This window comes from Eublepharis macularius, chromosome 3 (assembly GCF_028583425.1).
Source record: "Eublepharis macularius isolate TG4126 chromosome 3, MPM_Emac_v1.0, whole genome shotgun sequence".
Lineage (NCBI taxonomy): Eukaryota > Metazoa > Chordata > Lepidosauria > Squamata > Eublepharidae > Eublepharis > Eublepharis macularius.
Window position 1 is genome coordinate 154,954,037 of NC_072792.1, and position 18,761 is coordinate 154,972,797.

The 18,761-nt window shown below is 41.0% G+C and overlaps 1 protein-coding gene across 1 annotated transcript in view; it reads left to right on the forward strand.

The window, feature by feature from the left end:
- The window catches only part of LNX2 (ligand of numb-protein X 2), an 84,602-nt gene that overhangs the window by 41,746 nt on the left and 24,095 nt on the right, over positions 1 to 18,761 (forward strand). Inside the window, exon 2 of the mRNA XM_054974776.1 lies at positions 15,082 to 15,568. Coding sequence (XP_054830751.1) covers positions 15,090 to 15,568 — 479 coding nt within the window. The 5' untranslated portion in view covers positions 15,082 to 15,089. The remainder of the gene's footprint in view (positions 1 to 15,081; positions 15,569 to 18,761) is intronic.

Genomic DNA, 18,761 nt, shown 5'->3' on the forward strand with positions numbered 1-18,761 from the left:
TCAGTGGGATCTTCCCAGCGCCCTTTTTGCTGTTGTTGCGTCTCTGGGTTCACAGTGGCCGGAGCAGGAATAGCCCCCTACCACCACCAAGAGTCATCTTCTTTGGTTGCCATGCCCAGGTACCTCGAGATGCAAGAGGGACAGAGCATGTGAGCTCATGATCTTTCTCCTACATTGTAAAGTGCTGCAGTTGTAGGAGGACCTGTTCTGAAATTGCGAATAACCAAGTTACAGTTTGCAATACTGCATGATTTTCTAGGGTATCAGTATAATCAGGGCTCATTTTGAGGGGGAATGTGCAGGAACGCAGTTCCGGAAGTTCTCAAAAAAAGTCACGTGAGGTGGCCCCACCCACCTGATTTTGGGGCATTTTGGGCCCATTTCAGCCTGGATCGGGGCCAAAATGGCCCAATTCAGGCGAAAATGGCCAGGATCAGACCCAAAACAGCCAGCATTGGTCCCGAAACGGCCAGGATCGGGCCTCTGATGGGTGGTGGATCACTCTCCTGCTCAGCAGCGGCCCAATCCTGACCATTTTGGGCCACTTTTCAGCCATTTTCAGCCCCTTGTTGCCATTTTGGATCCAATTTGGGCCCAATTTCAGCCCTGAATGGTCAGGATTGGGTTCAGAACAGCCAGGATAGGTGAGAGTGAGTGAGTGAGTGAGTGAGTGAGTGAGTGAGTGAGTGAGTGAAATTCCTTGCCATTATGGTTACAAAAATATACATGACCATTACTTTGTGGCATCAGAGGAAGCAAAAGAAGGTCTCCAGTGATCAAGGAGGTGGGGTTTCAGTGCCTTGCAGGCTTCCTCCCCTGCCCGCCCCCATGATCTTAACAAAATAAATATTAAATGTGTGCATTTGCTGGAAATGGTGTGTCTTACACACATTGCAGAATTTTAGCTGTGGAAGGCACAGTTTTTATTTCCATTCCCCTACCATGTGGCATCCACAAAGCTCTGTATATAATTTATACTAGAACCCAATATTAGCTTTTCATGAGATGCCATACAAGAGGTGTCCTTGAGAGAGAAGAGTTAGCACTCTTTTTAAAAGTCACTGCTGTAATTAAAGCCTGAAGCTCCCTGTTTCTATGGCAACCCAAAGCCACACAATATGAAATGCAAGTTCCAGGGTGGTACTTAAGCCTTAATATTCTCTGTTCATGAGACTAAAATGATGCTTTGTCTCCCCACCCCACTCCCCCGGCATCTTCCAGTGGATAACTATCTTATTCTGCACATGGAAGTGCACCAGGGCTTTTTTGAGAAAGAACATATTTCAGACCCATCGGGAAGAAAGGTCCCTGGCCTTCTGGGAAAGCCCAGTTTTTATATCAAAATGTAGTCTTTTTTTAAAGGTATCGCCACTTCATAATTCAGAGCTTTGCTCTGTTCAGTTGAAACTGCCCGTGACATGGAAGATGTGGCAGCTACAACTTCTGCCTGTTTGTCCCGTGATCCATTTGTCAGCATCCTTTCCACATCTGCTGAAACAAATAACCTTCTGGCGCACATGCACTGCAGGCAAAAGGAAAGGGCAGATGAAAAAATGTCGGGTGGAAGAAGTCTTGTGACTACTGCCATTTCCTGTTTATTGGTAATTTTAAAGAGCCAGAGTAGACCTATTTTTATTAACAGTGATGAAGCACAGGTGTAAGGGTTGAATCCAGTGATACATGAGTGAAATGGAAAATCTGTGCGACATGGTTCAGCTTGTGCGAACAGTAGGGTAGTGGCTGGAGTATAAACATATTATTTAGATTAATTAAATAATACTGTGCAAAGGGCACAGATGGTGTACATGATTTCACTGAATTTAGTTTTGTAATTGTGTTAGAAGAAATACCTTGGACTATGCCTTACACATGTGGAAATAGTGGGAAAGATTGCAAGCAGACTGAAAGCACTTCTGCTTGCAAAAGGATTGTCATGCCTGTGGAAGTCTTCCGTGGGATCCAATCCAACTTGTAGAAAAGTTTAAAAGAAAAAAAATTACAAAATGTCATGTTTTTATATTTGCGCATTTGGAGATCATTAACAAGAACTTTGAATTACATGAATGGATTTTCATGATCCAATCAGACCTCAGGAATGGAGTGTAGGGAGGGAGACAAGAGGCAAAATCTGTAAGGATTGATTTTACTCAGGGAAAATTGAGGGAGAGGGTTTGTATGTGTAAGTCATTCTACATATGCTATTTGGGACAGAAAGAGTAACTGATGGCAGGAATCATCTTCACATGCTGTACGAAATCCTTCTTTTGCAGAACAGATGATAATACATGAAGAGTGATGTACAGCCTTCTTGAATGTTGTTAAAATGAAGTCAGCTTTAATTAAACATGTGCCCTTTGAGATGGTAACTTTTCTCTTACTGTTGTTCCCTAACTTGCTATCCTGAGCAGAGTTGCCTTCTAAGTCAATGGGCTTAATTTTGCTTAAGTTGCCACTGCAGATGTCCCATCCCAACAAAAGGCAGAGACTTGAAGTTGGACTGTACCTATAATATTTAATGTTTTGAAAAAGAAGAATTGGAGTGGCGTGTATAATAATACTAGAAGACTAGATAAGTACTGCTTCTGTAAAGAGGATGAAAGAGGAGCATTCTGCTTCTAATGAAATGTTAAGGAATTTTTTTTTTAAAAAATCATTTTTAAAATGACAAGCATGGGGAGAACAGGAATTGTTGCTAGTCTCTATTAATGGCAGAAGTACACTGGCCAGTAGGCCCCCTTTACACCAGAATTTCCCAAAGATAATGATGGCTGGTACTGTTTTTTTTTTCCCTTGAAGTAAAAAAAAACACATTTGTATATGGTTTGTGGTATAAAAATTAAGAGAGTGAATGCATAAGAATTTCTTGCCCTCTGAGGAGAGTCCAGTGTTGATGACAGTGGAGAAAGAACCAAGCTAAAATATGTAACCCCAATTATTATCCCCATAAAACCATGTTGTTTTTTCAAAGGGGGAGGCATTGTTTGCAGCCCCATGTCATGTATTTGTCTCACCCACACACACATACGCACTGCATTTTCATTCCTGGAGCCAGATACCCACTGAGGCAGGTCATGTTTGATGGAGGGTGAGGTCATCTGAAAATGGCATGTAGTGTTGCTTTTGCTTTAAAGCACCAGATGTTTGTCATGAAAAATATGACAAGACCTAAATGTGGAGCCATTTATGTCATCTCTAATTATCCAGCTACATCACTGCCTAGTTAAGACAGCTGGCTAAGTCCCCACATTAGATACTGTAGTTTTGCTGAGCTGGCTAAGTCCCCACATTTTATATACTGTTGTTCTGCTAAGCGCTAGGATGGGGCTGAGCATCTGCTTGGGAGCCAGGAAATAATTAGATTTAAATCTGAATCCTGCTGGTAGGTTCATAATACGGTCCTAAGCAAGCTTGCATCCTTCTAAGCCCATTAGTTCCACTGGTCTTACAAGGGTGTAAGTCTGTTTATGATTGGACTGTAAGTCTCATTGAGGTCAGGTGGTTTTTATTTTTTCCTGTCAGACATGATTGCTGTAGCGTTGAGAAAAGGGTGGTCAAGGCAAGCATACAGCACAGCCTCCCAGTTTCTTTCAAACCAAAAAGCAAGCTTTGATCTAGAACAGGGGTCCCCAGCATGGTGCCCCTGGGCATCATGGTGCCCACTGACACTTTTCCTGGTGTCTGCCAAGTGTTTTAAGAAGTGGGCTTCTGAATGTTCAAAGGAGATCTGGTTGGTTGTTTTAAAAACATTGCTTTGGTAGCAGCTGCAACCCCAGCTCAAGAATCTTCACTTTGTGCTTGAAGGTAAGCTGTGTGTATGCAACAAAACATTTTTAAACTGTTTGTTTATTTAATTCTGTTAAACAGAGCTTCTGCTTGAAATGTTAAATAGTTACTTTTAGTGTTATGCATAACCTCACCCCCTGACATTTTGAAGTTGGCTCCGCCTCCCATGGCAGCCATTTTGTGGTTTCACCCACCACCCTGCGGCCGAATTTCACAGGTGCCTGCCAGCTCTAAAAGACTGTATAAAGCTTCTGATGTAGAAGCTTTATAGAGGCCAGAGAGTACCACCTGACTTATTCTGGCCTATGGGTGGATGGAACCAGTCTCCCAGTAGTTTCCTCTTTTGGCCAGAGCTCTGTGATGCTACACAGGCCAAATCCCTACCTTAAATATCTCAAGTTTCCAATTTAAGGCCCATTGTGAGCTCTTATTGCTGGCAATCACATTCAGCACTGTGAACATGAGTTTGTCCTCAGGGGGGAAAATCCCCTCTCTGTGCGGTCATTTAAGTGCAGAGCCTTTGACTCCCTGCTCCATATTCACCCCCCTGTCTACGGTGCCAAGCTGGCTCTGATCCAGAATTAGTCATTTCTAGATGTTATTTGAAATGAATGGGACATGCTGTACGGAATGTTTGTCATAGTTAAAATTGCTAAGTGGAAATGTGCAAGTCAGTAGGTGTTTATGGAAGTGCAGGATTTAAGTCCAGTGGCACCTTAGGGACCAACAAGATTTTCAGGGTGCAAGTTTTCAAAAGTCAGAGCTCCCCTCTTCAGATGAAGTGGTAATTCATCTTCATGCTTTTTAAAACATTTATTTTTCGCTTTTTCTATCCATGTAGGGACCCAAACCAGCTTAGCACATTGTTCTTCCTCCTCACAACAAACCTGTGAGGTAGGTTACTGAGAAATAGTGATGAGCCCAGGCTCACCTGTGACCTCCATAACAGAGGAGGAATTCAGAGCTGGTTGTCCCAAGTCCTAGTTTAACGCTCTAACCACTGAGCCATGTCAGTGATATAAAATACCAAGAAACCAAATGACTTGTGGGAACCACACTTATTAGCATGTTTATACTGATGTCCCCCCACCAGAAACTATTGGTGCAATCCCCCAAATATGGTATTCACAATGAAACTTATGTAGAAGAAGTGGATGAGTCAGTTGCACCCTTAGAAGAAGTGGATGAGTCAGTTGTGCAATATGTGCATGACTTATATATACATTTTATTAATTCACTGAAGTTTTAATTTATGCTACCATGTTTTTACTGTATTTATTGCATTTTGTGATCTCCTATAGCCCGCTTGCCTGGAAAGTGGAATATAAATTGAATTAAATAAATAAATAAATAAATAGAACAAGATGCTGCTTGTCACCCTCCATTTTCTTTTCTTTTTATTTAAGAGAAGAAAATGTAAGATTTGGATGTTCAGATGCCATGTTTATGTCTGTGCTGTGATGTGTCTGTTTACTGAAGCATTATAGTTGAATGCAAAATTGAGATCACGAGCGCATCACGGAAACAAAAAACAAGTTTAGGTGAAAAATAAACCTGCAAAATACTTCTTGCGCAGCTGGGCTATCTAGTCTTGGTTTGTTCTTCCCAAGGACTGTAATTTTAAAGGAGAGACAAGGGCATCACCTACGCTATTTGGCTGTCATTCTGACGTTCCAAGGGGCTTATTTCTGTGAATTATATGTTTTGAAAGAATGACTTGTAGCACTTTTTCATTTGCTCTTGTTTTCATCTTCTTTGCAGTTCTTCAACCAGCACTCCTGTTGTAATGATTAAGCCAGCTTAGTTGTTACGCATAGTCCTTGTGACTTCTACAAGGCAAATAACTAAAGCTGGCTTATCAAGAGCTGTGGTTGGATCCTGTGGATCTGTTACACTGAAGGTAGCATGTTCCTCTACAAAGGAGCCTTCCTCTAATACAAGAGATCTTGCATCAGCAAAAGCTTTTTTGTAATAGAAGAAAGGTGAAATCACTAGTGAAATAAATGTACAGAATTCCAAAGCAGAATTTGGTAGCTTGTGAGTGAGCCAAACCACCAGTTTACAGATGGAAGTTCATATAACTGAATTTAAATTCCCTAAGCATTGAAAACTTGATGTTATGGGAAAGAATTCTAGCCTATTCCTTTTCCTAGCATACTAGTTTTTCTTTCTTTTTTATGGAGGAGCATTCCATAATATGGGCTCAGACCTATAGTCTGAATTTGTACAATTCAAACACAGGTGTACCACCTTTCTTCTGTTTGTGAGAATTATGTCCAAGTTATAGATGGAACTTTGATGTGCATCTCATTTGACAGGTGATACTGAACTGTTGTACATCACTTTATACCAGGGAAGGCTCAAGATAGTATTTTGTGCTCAGATCTGACCACTTTTTTTCAACAGAGATAACCAAAAACTGTGCTAGAGGCCACAGGAAGATCCACTGCCAACCCCTGACCAGGCCTTAAAGTAGGGATCAGCAGTCTTTTATCATTATCATTACTGATAATTATCCATAAATTCCAGCCCAAACACTGGTTGTCATGTGTAGTTTATTAGGGAGTGACACACACACAAGGTATAACACAGTGATTAAGTGGTTCAGCTGCAAATCAGCACTCTACTGTTTCGGATCCCACTACTGCCATGAGCTAAGTAGGTAGCCTTGGGTAAGCCACTCCGCTCAGCCCCAGCTCCCCAGCTGTATTGTGGGGATAATAATTACACTAACTTCACCGCTCTGGGTGACTCACTAATCTGTCTAGAAGAGGTGGTATATAAGCGCTGTTATTGTTGTTGTTTTTATTATTATTAAATATATATGCAGGAGCTCACTGTGTAATTGTTTGAGTGCACTGGCATAAATATGCTCATGGTTTGTTTGCACTTAGATTATTGGTAATTGTGCACCTCTATAATTTTCCTTTCTGTAAAGCATCTCTAAGAAGCCCTGTAGTCCCATTAAAAATCATAATGATTTCATTTTCTTTTAGTAGAGCCACAGTTGATTCTATACTAAGCCACATTAGGCTCTGGAGCTCTCAGTTGCAGACCCCTGGCTTAGAGGATCACAAAAGGGTTACACTCTGATGCTCCCTGCTAGGGGTGTGCGATCTGGGTCTGGGATGCAGGAAAAAAGCTGGATTTTTGCCAGTCCAGCTAAATCCTACTTTCCAAAATCAAATCAGAGAATCCTGGATCCAGACCCCCAGGTAAATTTTGGTTAATCAGGATAAATCCAGGAAACATGGCTTCATCCTCTGGCTGGCTCCTTTCTGGGCTTCTCCTGTGTTTTTTTCCAAGAGGGGACTGAGGCAGAGGCAATAGGGAGGGGGAGTGAGACAGGGAGGGGGGTGAGTGCAAGAACTCTCCTTGTCTGCCTGGTTACTGTGAATGGCACTGGTTCAGTTGGGCTAAGTTGCAACAATGTCCCTTGCTTCAGTATGTTTTGGCGGAATTCACTGTTTTGACATGAATCTCTTGTTTAACGTTGGTCCCCTTGCTTCACTTTGGTTCTGGGGGGATTCCATCCATTCCCTTGCTTCAGTTCAGCTCTGTTGGGCTTCTTCTTGCATTTGAGAGTGTGCCTTTGGCCACTGGCAGCCTTGCCCCTGTGTGTAACTGCCTGAGAGCCTGCTTGGAAAGGTTTCCCACACAGGAAACAGTGGAGAGTGGCTGAGGGCACCTTCTTCAGGAGCCCATAGATTTGGGCCCTGGGGTCCAGTCTTCCTGAATGTTGTGGGAGGGTCTTTAGGGGACAGTCAGGAGTATGTTCCTTGCAGATATGGTGAAGTTTACTTGAAAAATGTCCCCCAGCTCTTTGGATAGCCCCCAGACAGTTTTCCACCTAGGGAATAATGACCAAATAAATCTGGGATTCTCTGTCTGAGCCGGATCAGAGAACCTTTCCCAGATTTTAGGGATTCTGGAATTTTTTTTTTAGTATAACAGTTTGCAGTACTCTCTATAGCATGGGGTACTTTTGCAATTTTTTTCTTGTAGAAAACTGATGCATTGTTGTTTAAAATAGAAAAAATAAATTTGGGGTTAATGAGAAAGTAACTTTGCATATATTTTATTTATTTATTTAATTAATTAATTATTTATTTAATGTAATTTATAGTCTGCCTTTCTCACCGAGACTCAAGGCGGATTATATAGCGTGAGATTACTACAATTAGTTTTGGCAACATTTCCATACAGTGTTAAGGACATTTCCACAACACTGTCATAGGATTTTACATAGACATAGCATTAGCAAGGATCCAATACAGAGTTGAAGAATTGCTGAAACAGAACATAATTCTAGGACAGACATTAGATAAACATGAAGTGCAGGTAGTATAAGAGTACATATTCGAGCAACAGATAATATGCAAGGCAATGTAGTGGTGAAGTCTATGGTCCCTAACTATAATACTTCCCTCCAATCTGAGTAAAAAGCCTTTTTGAATAATTTGGTTTTGCATCGTTTGCGGAAAGCCAGGAGACCTCCTCAGGCAGACCATTCCATAGGGTGGGGGCCACCACAGAGAAAGCCCATGTGCGAGCTGCTGTTGATTTCGCCCATGTGCAGGCCGGCACCTGCAAGAGACCCTGTTCAGATGAGCGAAGCTGCCGTGGAGGGTCATAAGGAGTGAGACAATCTCGTAGGTATGCTGGGCCAAGGCCATGAAGAGCTTTGTATGAAATAACCAATACCTTGAATTGAGCACAGTAACTAATAGGTAGCTAATGGAGTGACTGTAGGATTGGAGTGATGTTAATGCTCCTGCTCCAAATCCCACTCTTTTCCTCATGACTTCAGATCTTCGGGAAATTTTATATTGCTATTGGGGAAGGACCATGCAGTAGCTATTCGAGAGTATACAGTTACAAAGGGTTTTCTGTGCTTTCCTAAAACTCCTGATATAGTAGAAAAGCCAGTATTCTTATTTCTAAGACAGATATATATTACAGTGTATTGTAAGAAAAAGGCTACAACCAAAGTAGAGGAATTTTTTTGCAGTTATTTTCCCCTATGTCATAAGGAATAGGGCTTAAAATAGAACAACCAATTTAGAGAGGACAACAAACAACCATTCAAAAGATTTAAAAAAAAACTGGAAAGGTTTTGCTAGACCCTCCGTGTATTTTCCGCCAATTGTTCAAGTATTAAGTGGACATTCTCTGTTGCGGAAACACCCCTTCAGCCAACAGCATTGCCTCCGTTTCCTCCAAATCTTTTAAAATAATTTCTAATATTTATATGATTTCCTGCCTTAGCTAGCTGATGAGCAGGAAGGAAATAACGTTTCTGGGCTCTGATGGCATGAAGCACAATAGTAAACCCCATGAAATGCACTACAGCTTGTGTTCAGCTCTCCCTTCCTGTCTCTCGTTGCCACCCATGTCACTGAATTCCCAAGGCAAGAATTCCCATGTTTCTAGCAGCCGTGATGCCTCTATGGGAGGAATGAGGAAGAGAGGTATAAAACTCTCATTAAGGCAAGAGCTGCATGTGCCAGTTGTCATGTGCATAAGATTGTAGATGTCGATTCAGCGCTTACTGTTCCAAGTTGACCCCCACCATTCATTGGCATCTGCAAATGTCTTGTCTCTTTCCCTGATGCTCACCTCTGCCATAATTGCCTGTTGCATGATTTTAAGTGCAGGCCAGATTTGTCCATGCACAAATATTTCACAGACATGACAAAAAATAAAATGGTGGCAACAAACAGCAGTAGGATTTTTTTAAAAAGGAGTGGTAGCATTATGAGTCAATGGCATGAAACAAGGCATTGTAGAGCTTAAATATAATACAGTCTCTTGTGGGCAAATTTTAAAAATCCTTTCCACATTCATAGGACTGGAAGAGGTAATCTGCTTAATAAGCTTTCCATGATTTTTCTGACATAAACAAAAAGGAACCTTACAGCACCTGAAACGAAGAACAAGGTATTGTGGCACAAGTTTGTATGGAAATGGCATGAATGATCCATGGGGGAGGGTGCATAGAAAAGGAAAAAAATGTCAATAGGTGTACTTGTCAGATTTGCATAGAGATGTTACACCTTGTACCTCTTTGGTTTCACAGTTTTTCAGCACCATTGTTCAAAGTGTTTTGTTTTATATCTAAATCTGCTGACACTTCATGCCTATGATGAAGTGGGCTCTAGCCCAATGAAAGCTTGCACTACAATAAATCATTTAAGGTGCCATAAAACCTGCCTTCCAGTTTTTTATTTTCTTTGCTACAGCAGACAAACTACTGCTGGAATCTGATCTCTGACCATAAACTGAGCAAAGAGCCCATTGTACTAATCTAAACAATTGCTTTTCCACCTTCCCATGCAATTACTTTTAATTAACAAGATAAGGCAGAAACCCCTTACCTCAATAGATTATTTCCTGTGTTTTTTAGGCTGTTCTCACAATGGTTTCCTTAACTAGAATGTCATGCTGGTAGAAGGAATTTATCTGAGTATTCTTTCCCATCTTCCTTATTTGGTCTTTCCTTTCAATACCTGTAATAAGGTGCTAATGTGCGTAATGAGATACTCTGGGTAGTTGAACCTTATGGTCATGTAAAAAAAGTGCTGCCAGGTAGGTTCCACTGTATACAAGCAGTGCTTTGAACGCACAAGTTGTTTTGTTTTGTTCAATTCTCTTTGGTTTCAAATACACTTTACTGTTGAGGAGAGGGGAAGAGAACTGCTGTTAAAGCAAAAATGAATCTTGTCCCCTCAGGTGCACAGAACTGAGGCCAAACTAGACATGACTGGAAGAGTCACATTTATTTATTGATGTGCCTGCCTGTTCATGTGTAAAATAGGGGTGTTGGTTAATTTCGTCATTGAAAATGGCAAACGAGGAAATATACTCTGTTGTTCACTGGATTAGATTAAGGCTACCCCAAATTCCTTGAAGGAAGGGTGGGAGAAAAATGTGAGAAATGGAAAGGTATATATGAGATCCAATTAATAATCTATTTGGTAGTGATAGGTAGCCATTTTGGTCCACAGAAACATTAAAAAACAAAGGCCATATAATACCTTTTATTAGGACCAAGCCAATTTATTTATTCTCCTGCTTGATTGATAGTCCGATTTTCTTGTTGAGACTCAAGGAGGATTACAAAATGAGACAAGAATGCCATGGAAACCAGCATAATACATACAACAAACAATACAATAGATATGATTTGTTTTCATAATTTGGTTGGTTTGCATCTCAAGTTCCCCAAATGAGGGATGTGCATTTCTCTCTATCTCAGCAGGTGAATCCATTATGTTCAGTGGAACCCGATGAGCATTATAATGCGGGCGCAATCAGATTGGCATTAGCTGCACGCATTAGATCTCCCAGGCTAGACCAGAATAAATTTGTCAACTAATACTGGAGGTGCTTATGTCTTTCAAACTAGATTCCTTTTAAAATGGTTTTGCAGCTGGTCTTGCCTTTTACTAGGAGGCTTTGCTGATCTTTGAAAAGGTTAATATAAAAAAATGTTGTGGCAGTGCATTCTGGAATCTTCAGCAGCCATATAGATTATATAGATTTGTATTTTAGCTGGGAAATGTACATTTTAGGTTACAGATTATGAATTTAGTTTTTTCCCCAATGCAATTATTGGGAATTTCTAAATCACAGATGTTCCGTTGATTTGAATTGAACTGCCTTGGACTGAATGATCTTTGCTGATGACATCCTGTTCAATAGCATCTGGTCAACAGATGTTGTTATATCAATAGATGTAATGAACTGTATTTTGTGCAAAGCAGTAGATATATAGAACAAGGAATTGTTCTATTTTTCATATATTGCTTTCATAATAAGTGGTCTAATTTCCTTACACGTTTTTTGTTGCCAGTTTTACATAACTGTGTCATTGGTAGAAAGGAATTTCTACAACATAAAGAAGAAGCAGAGGAGTTAGCCGTGTTAGTCTGTGGTAGCAAAATCAAAAAGAGTCCAGTAGCACCTTTAAGACTAACCAATTTTATTGTAGCATAAGCTTTCGAGAATCAAGTTCTCTTCGTCAGATGCATGATACAGAGACTGGTCAAAAAAATTTTTTTTGACCAGTCTCTGTATCATGCATCTGACGAAGAGAACTTGATTCTCGAAAGCTTATGCTACAATAAAATTGGTTAGTCTTAAAGGTGCTACTGGACTCTTTTTGATAAAGAAGAAGGGAGAGATTTTATCTCAGTTTTAATTTGAAAAATGTTTAATCATTTTGTAAGACACCTTGAGCGACGTGGAAAGGCGGGGTATATATGCTTAAATAAATAAAATAAACATAATCCTTCCTGGAAAGAGCATGTTATCTCTGTGACAAGATCGGGCAGTGAGAAGTCTCAGTTCCCAGACCAATATGGTATCTTGGATTAGCAGTTGCTATTTAATCCTTTCTGCGTCAAAGGATGTCATAAATCCATGCTGTACATACTTAAAGTGTGGTCTTCAGCTAAATGAAGTTAGAATCTAGCAAACAAAATGACGGGCTTTTAAGTAAAATGAATGATTTCTGGGACGCGACTGCATATCATGTGTTTTTCTCTTTTTATGGCTACAGTTAAAAGTCTAGCAGTACAGTCATACACAGTTATGCAAGTCTGAGTCCACTGAAGTTATGCAGTGTTAGCAGCCACTGTTTCCAGCCCTCCCCCCATCTATTGCAATATGGGGCCAATAATACTGATTAAAGGATTACCAAAAGTATGTAAGTGAAGCACTTTGAAATGTCTCAAGTATAAATACAAATTGTTACAGTGTTAGTATTTCCCTTCATTTTTGTATTTCCTATCCAAGCATCGAGTCTTGAAAATTGTCACAAGCCACAATTAAAAAATCAAATATACTGAAGTGTTTATGAACGCATATGGATGAAAGCATATGGCAGCATTTTTAAGTAGAACAAATAAAGTGAATTCACTTATTTGGAAGGGCCTACTTTTGCTGCAGTGTATACAAGAAATGAAACAAAGATCTGCTGAGGGAGAATCAACACCTTTACAAGGTTTTACCAAATGAAAATGTCCATAACAAGTAGTCAGCAAAGACACAAGAAAGAATTCTCACTCTCGCTCTCGCTCTCGCTCTGGTAAATGGAATGAAAATCAGAGTAAAAAGAACTGTTCATCACGGTTCATTTCAGGGCTGCCTTTTGCTTCCAGGAGTGGAATGTGTGTAATAAGAGAACAGACATGAACAGGTGCCTTTTGGTGAGTCAGACCTGTGACGTTGGCCTTGAGTGGTCACAGTGACTTCCCATGCGTTACTTGAATTATGGGAAGGAAAGGTGGAGAGGGCTTTAAATAACTCAAACTCCTATTCTTTGAAGCCTTCGAAAAACAGTAGCTACAGGCATTGTTTAGCGGAGTGGGTCTCCTAGTGCCCAGTTAGTTTGCACACAGTATCCTAGGGCTTTGGCACAAAAGTCTTTCCCAGCATGCTACCTGATGTTCTGTTAACTGGACAAGCCTGGGTCATATGCAGGCAAAGTGAGTGTTCTTATGCTGAGCTATAGGCCCCCTCCTTGAAGGGGGTCCTTGCCTGTTGTTTAATCTTCCTATGATATTTTTCTTGTTAATGATTACTTTGCTTAACATGTTCAGGGGAAGGCAACCTCATCAAACTTGCAAACACTGTTCATTGCTTGGGCCTGACTAACCTTCCTTCTTTCTCATTGCATTGTGTTTTACTTCATTAGGCTGAAATGCTGGAGTGTTGGATGTCAGCTATTAATTATGAAACCTGTTTATACTAGTAGCTTGTCTACTTAACTTGCTCTTCATTCTGCAGATTGTGTGTTTTTGTGCATCCATGCGTGCGTTTGTGTGTGTGTGTTGGGCTGGAGCATCCCTTCTACTGGCTGTCTGCTAACTGCAGTTAGCAAAAAGGAAGCCAGCCTGGAAAATGAACACTCCCTCCCTGCACCCTCTCTCTTCCCTGAACCAAATTCCTTCTTAACCCCAGTTAAGCAGTTTGTTGTCTCTGACATTGTCCATAATGAAAGCTAACCAGGGTTTCTCTTAAACCAGGATCTGAAATGGCTGTTTGTTAATCAATTTAACAGGGGTTACGAGGGATTTTTCCCCAGGGAAGGGAAGGAACTGCAGAAGGATCCCTCGGTGGGATCCTGGTTTGTTAATCTTGGTTAGCAGAGGGCTAGTGTTATGTCTGCCTTGGCTCATCACATGCATGCATTGAAATCACTGACCCTTTCAAAAAGTAGTAATAAATATCAGCACCGTATACATTAGGATGGCACATGTGCAATCTATGCTAATGACTTGTTTCAAAGATGAGCAAATGAGTAAAGGTTTTCTTATGCATTTGTGTTCCTAGTACGCATAAGAAGCCTGAAAAAAAGAAGCAGGAAGGGAAAGGGAATGCTCATGCATTTGTATTTCTCGTGTTTTAAAGGTCAGGTTTGATTCATTGGAGCTCCTGATCATTACCATACAAAAACAGCATTTCTTTTGTAAATCGCTAAAATTAATTGTGTTCTTTTGATCCTGTTTTTACCCTTTTACCCAGCTGTTTTTACCCTTATGATCCTTCCTAGCCCCCCAAAAGTTCATAATAGCTGGCACATAAGCATGAGGGGATGATTGCATTGTTCCGGGAACTGCTATGTATTTATTTCTATGTAATATTTTGACATGAGCAAGACTGTGAATGTGCTTTGAGTTTGTGGGCATGCAGAAAAAATACAGCATATGGTACCAGGTATAGTATGCACCTTCCTAAGAATCTCCACTTTGCATTTTTTTTAAAAAAAACCCAAGTTTCTAGCCCTTATGGCAGTTCAGTATCACAGAAGCAATAGAAACAAATGAATAACAGTAGTTGTGCATGAAGCTTCAATTACCTGCATTCCCCAGGATTGAACTGTTCCATGGGCACGCAGAGGTGTAATGAAGAAGGCCCCTTCTAAGGACAAGCAGTGTAGAGAGGGGGTTACGGCAGAAAGGAATGATCAGGGAAAGAGTGCAAATCAGCCCCTCTTGATGTTGCTTTTCTTTGAAGGGGCTCCGGGGATTTTTTACACGAAACGTGTAGGACAGCCCTCATTTTAAGCGATGAGAAGTTATACAGCCACTTCAGGTTGCAAAAACTAGCATTTCTTGGTGCAGAAGCCACACTGTTGAAGGCACAGAATTGTAGGTGTATTAGCAGCCAATACATGCAGATCTAGGCGCAGAGACTGAGAAAGAAGTCTTTTTATTTCATAGTTTGGGTTGGGAATGCACTTCAAGTGCTCTTTGCTCATCATGAACTTCAGTTGTATTGTTTATGTTTCAGAAAAATGAATGTTTGCTAAAGAACAAAAAGTATCCCCCTACAAGCAAGGCTTTGCTGATGAGGAAGCCAGCGGTACCCTCCCTTGCTTGATCATGGGCACCAAAAATGAAGAGATGGTTTCTGTGGAGCAGAACTTGAACCCTCTGTGCTTTGAATGTGGCCAGCAACATTGGACAAGAGAGAACCACTTGTACAATTACCAGAATGACGTGGACGATGACTTGGTCTGCCATATTTGCCTTCAACCCTTGCTACAGCCATTAGACACACCTTGTGGTCATACCTTCTGCTATAAGTGCCTACGGAATTTCCTGCAGGAGAAGGACTTCTGCCCTTTGGATCGCAAAAGGCTTCATTTTAAGTTGTGCAAAAAATCCAGCATCCTTGTTCACAAACTGCTTGACAAGCTCTTAGTGTCATGTCCCTTTTCCTCTGTGTGTGAGGAAGTGATGCAACGATGTGACCTGGAGGCACACCTCAAAAACAGGTGAGTGGTGGTGAGGGGTGATGGGCACGTGTTTGTTAGAGAAGACCTCTCACCTTTCGCAGCATCCTCCTCTTCTCCCTGACTGAGGAAAAAGTGGCAGGTCAAAGATTCTGCCTCCCTCTTCTGGCTTAGTCTCAGTCTGGGTTAGCTCTTAAATTGACATTCTGTGAGAATTTACCTTCTTCTAGCACAACTCCGCTCACAGAGGATCCAAGCTTTTGCCTGCTTGAGGTTTTTTTAAATATACCTCCTCCTCTCTCTTCCACACAGTCTCAACTCTGAGCTTTACAGTGGATAAGCAGGGTGTTGTTCAGACATATATTTTCAAACTGGTGCCTGGGATCCCACTAAGCATTTCCATTGACAGAAGGATTTCATCAATGGAGCATAACTTTCTCACCTGCCCTCCATGCTGCATCCCAAAATTCCCCCTGAAATTCTGTATCTGGGGGACAGGGAATCTCCAAGAATGGGATGTCTGTAGGCATTCGGGGCTACAGCATTTCCCTGGCAGAAATCTCTTGGAATTGCAAATGATTTCCGGACTACCGATTCTGTTCACCTTGTAGGAAATAGCTTCAGATAATGCACTCTGTAGTATCCCATAGAGCTGGGAAGAAATGGAAGCCCTAGAGTGACGTCACGCCCCCAGTGAGCTGCTTCCTTTCCTTCTCTTTCCTCAGGCACTGCCCCCAAATTGTTGGAAATTTCTTAAGCTGGAGCTGGAAGGCCTAGTTCACATGCTTCTTTCTTTCCTCTTGCCTCATGCAGTGGGAATCGACCAGTGACATCTGTCTTAGAGCAAGCCAGGATCTGAGGAACTGCAAGCCATAGGATTGGATCCTGAGGCTCCGTTCCTGCTAGTGGTGGAGTTTTCTCTGGCACATACAGATCTGTGGGATCTAACTTGATGTTTGCTGGTTCAGATTTAATGGCAAGCTACAGTTTGCATTGACTTGGGTGCACAGACATGGAGGGAGCAGTTTTGTTCATGTTGGGCCTAACAGTGATGTCTCATTATCTCAGTAAAAGATTGCATAAAAGAAAGGAGGGCTGTCTCAGGGGTGGAGGGGGGGGGTGCTGAGTGAGTATGAGCCTCTGCTTTTTTTGTTCTTCTTGTCTTCTTACTTTCTCCCACCTTCCTCTACTCTTACCTTGGTAGGCTGAGGAAGTGTGATGCTGTCATGGTTTGCATTTCACGGTAGTAACATAAAAGTACAAAAGTTCAGTTCTTTGGGTACAATACAAAGGTCACCTTGAAACATAGAACTTGTGCAGACTGTTAAATATTCATGTACCATGGAGGTCACCATGGCATATTTTTTTTCTTTTTTCTCTGAATTGTGACTAATGATTTTAAGTGTGTGATGATTTTAAGTGAGGGTTGAGTGAGTGAGATGATTGGTTGATGACTGAGAGTATGAGCAGAGTGAATGCAGTTGTTAGTTACTGAGTAGAGAGAGAACATTCAGTCTGGGCAAAGCAGGCAACCTGTGTGGAAGCCTGAAGGGATTTGCATTCTAATTCATTTAGGCAGCCTGTGCGGAAACCTGAACTGTGTGTCTCTGTGAGAGAACATTCATCCTGCTTTCTGGATTTGACAGTCAAACTGTGTGTGTGCCTGAGAGAAAGTCTATGTGTATTTGAGTGAGAGAATAATTTATCTGAATCAGGCAAAATGTGTGTACGCCTGAGAAAGTTTGTGTATATCTGTGTGACTGAGCCTATGTGAGGAAATTTTAAGAACTGAGAACTATCTTTGAAACCATCAAGCTTAAGTTCTAGAGTGAAACTGATACGCTTCTTGTAAAAGTAAACATTTATTTTGTTTGTTTGTTTTTATCCCAAAGTGTTGTTCCCATATCCCATTCCTATCCTCAGGGCCACATAGTCACATGAAGGAGCCTGACTCTTGGGCATGTTATTAAAGGGGAAATTTAAATTAACTATTTTGGAATATAACTCCTGGTAGCAGCAATCTACCCAGAGGTTATAAGAAGGTTAAATCTAACTACATGACAGAAAGGGGGTCATAACAGGTGGTGGCAGAAGTGGGATATCAAACATCCTGAGGAAGAGAAGATATTTTAAGTGGTGTAGAATATCCTGGGAGGAAGGAACATTCTGAGAGAAAGGCATTCTGAGGGGACAGATAGCCAAAGAGACAGAGTGTTCAGTCAAATTCTATGAGGAAAATAGAACTGGTATAAAGGAAAGAGACAGAGAAACTAGTAGGATTTATGAGAGAACATAATCTGGTGAAGTTTAGTAAAATTGTAGAAAGAAATACAATTAAAAGAGAAAAAAATGTTAGAGTTTCTGGGGATGAAAAAGGATGCTCTGATTCAGAAGTGCAAAGAGTTAAATTTACCTCATGAGGGGAAAGGTGTAGAAGAACTGAGTGTTATATTGATACAAAGTAGCGTGGAGCCAAGTAGAACTGCTGCTGAAATAAACCCTGAAGGAATGTATAACCCTAGTCCAGAATATTTAGAGTTTCTGAGGGAAAAGTGAAATGAACAAAAGCAGTTCGAAATAGGAAAGTTGAAGAACAAAAGCAACTTGAAAGGGAAAAGTGGGAAGCCAAAACAGAACAAAAACAGTTTGAAAGATAAACGTGGAAAGTTGAAATAGAAACTCGAGATGGAAAGACAAGCCAGTTTGGAAGCAGAAAGATTACAATTAGAAAGAGAGAGACTTGAGAATGGGGACAAAAAGGTGGGAAACCCTGAACCCAGAGCTAATTTTCGTCGCGTTACCCCAAAAGATTTTATGGTGTGTGTGTCAGGACAGAGAAGATCCACAAATCTTCCTGTCAACTTTTGAAAGATCTGCTCATCTTTCAATGGAAGCATTTTCTTTCTTTTTTGTAGCATGTTTGGATCATTGGCTGATCAGGTTTTCTGGGGTTCCTTTAAATGGGGAAGGAAGGTCATGGCTCAGTGGTAGAACATCTGTTTTACAATCAGAAGGTCCCAAGTTCAATACTAGTCATCTCCGGTTTAAAGGATCAGGTAGGAGGTAGAAAGAACTCTACCTGAGACCCAGGAAAGCCTCTGCCAGTTAGAACAGATGACACTGACTTTGATAGACTAGTGGTCTGGTTTAGTACAAGGTGGCTTAATCATATGTTCATAATGTAAGCCATTAAAAACTCAGAATCTACATTTTTGTAAGTCCTCCTATTAAGAAA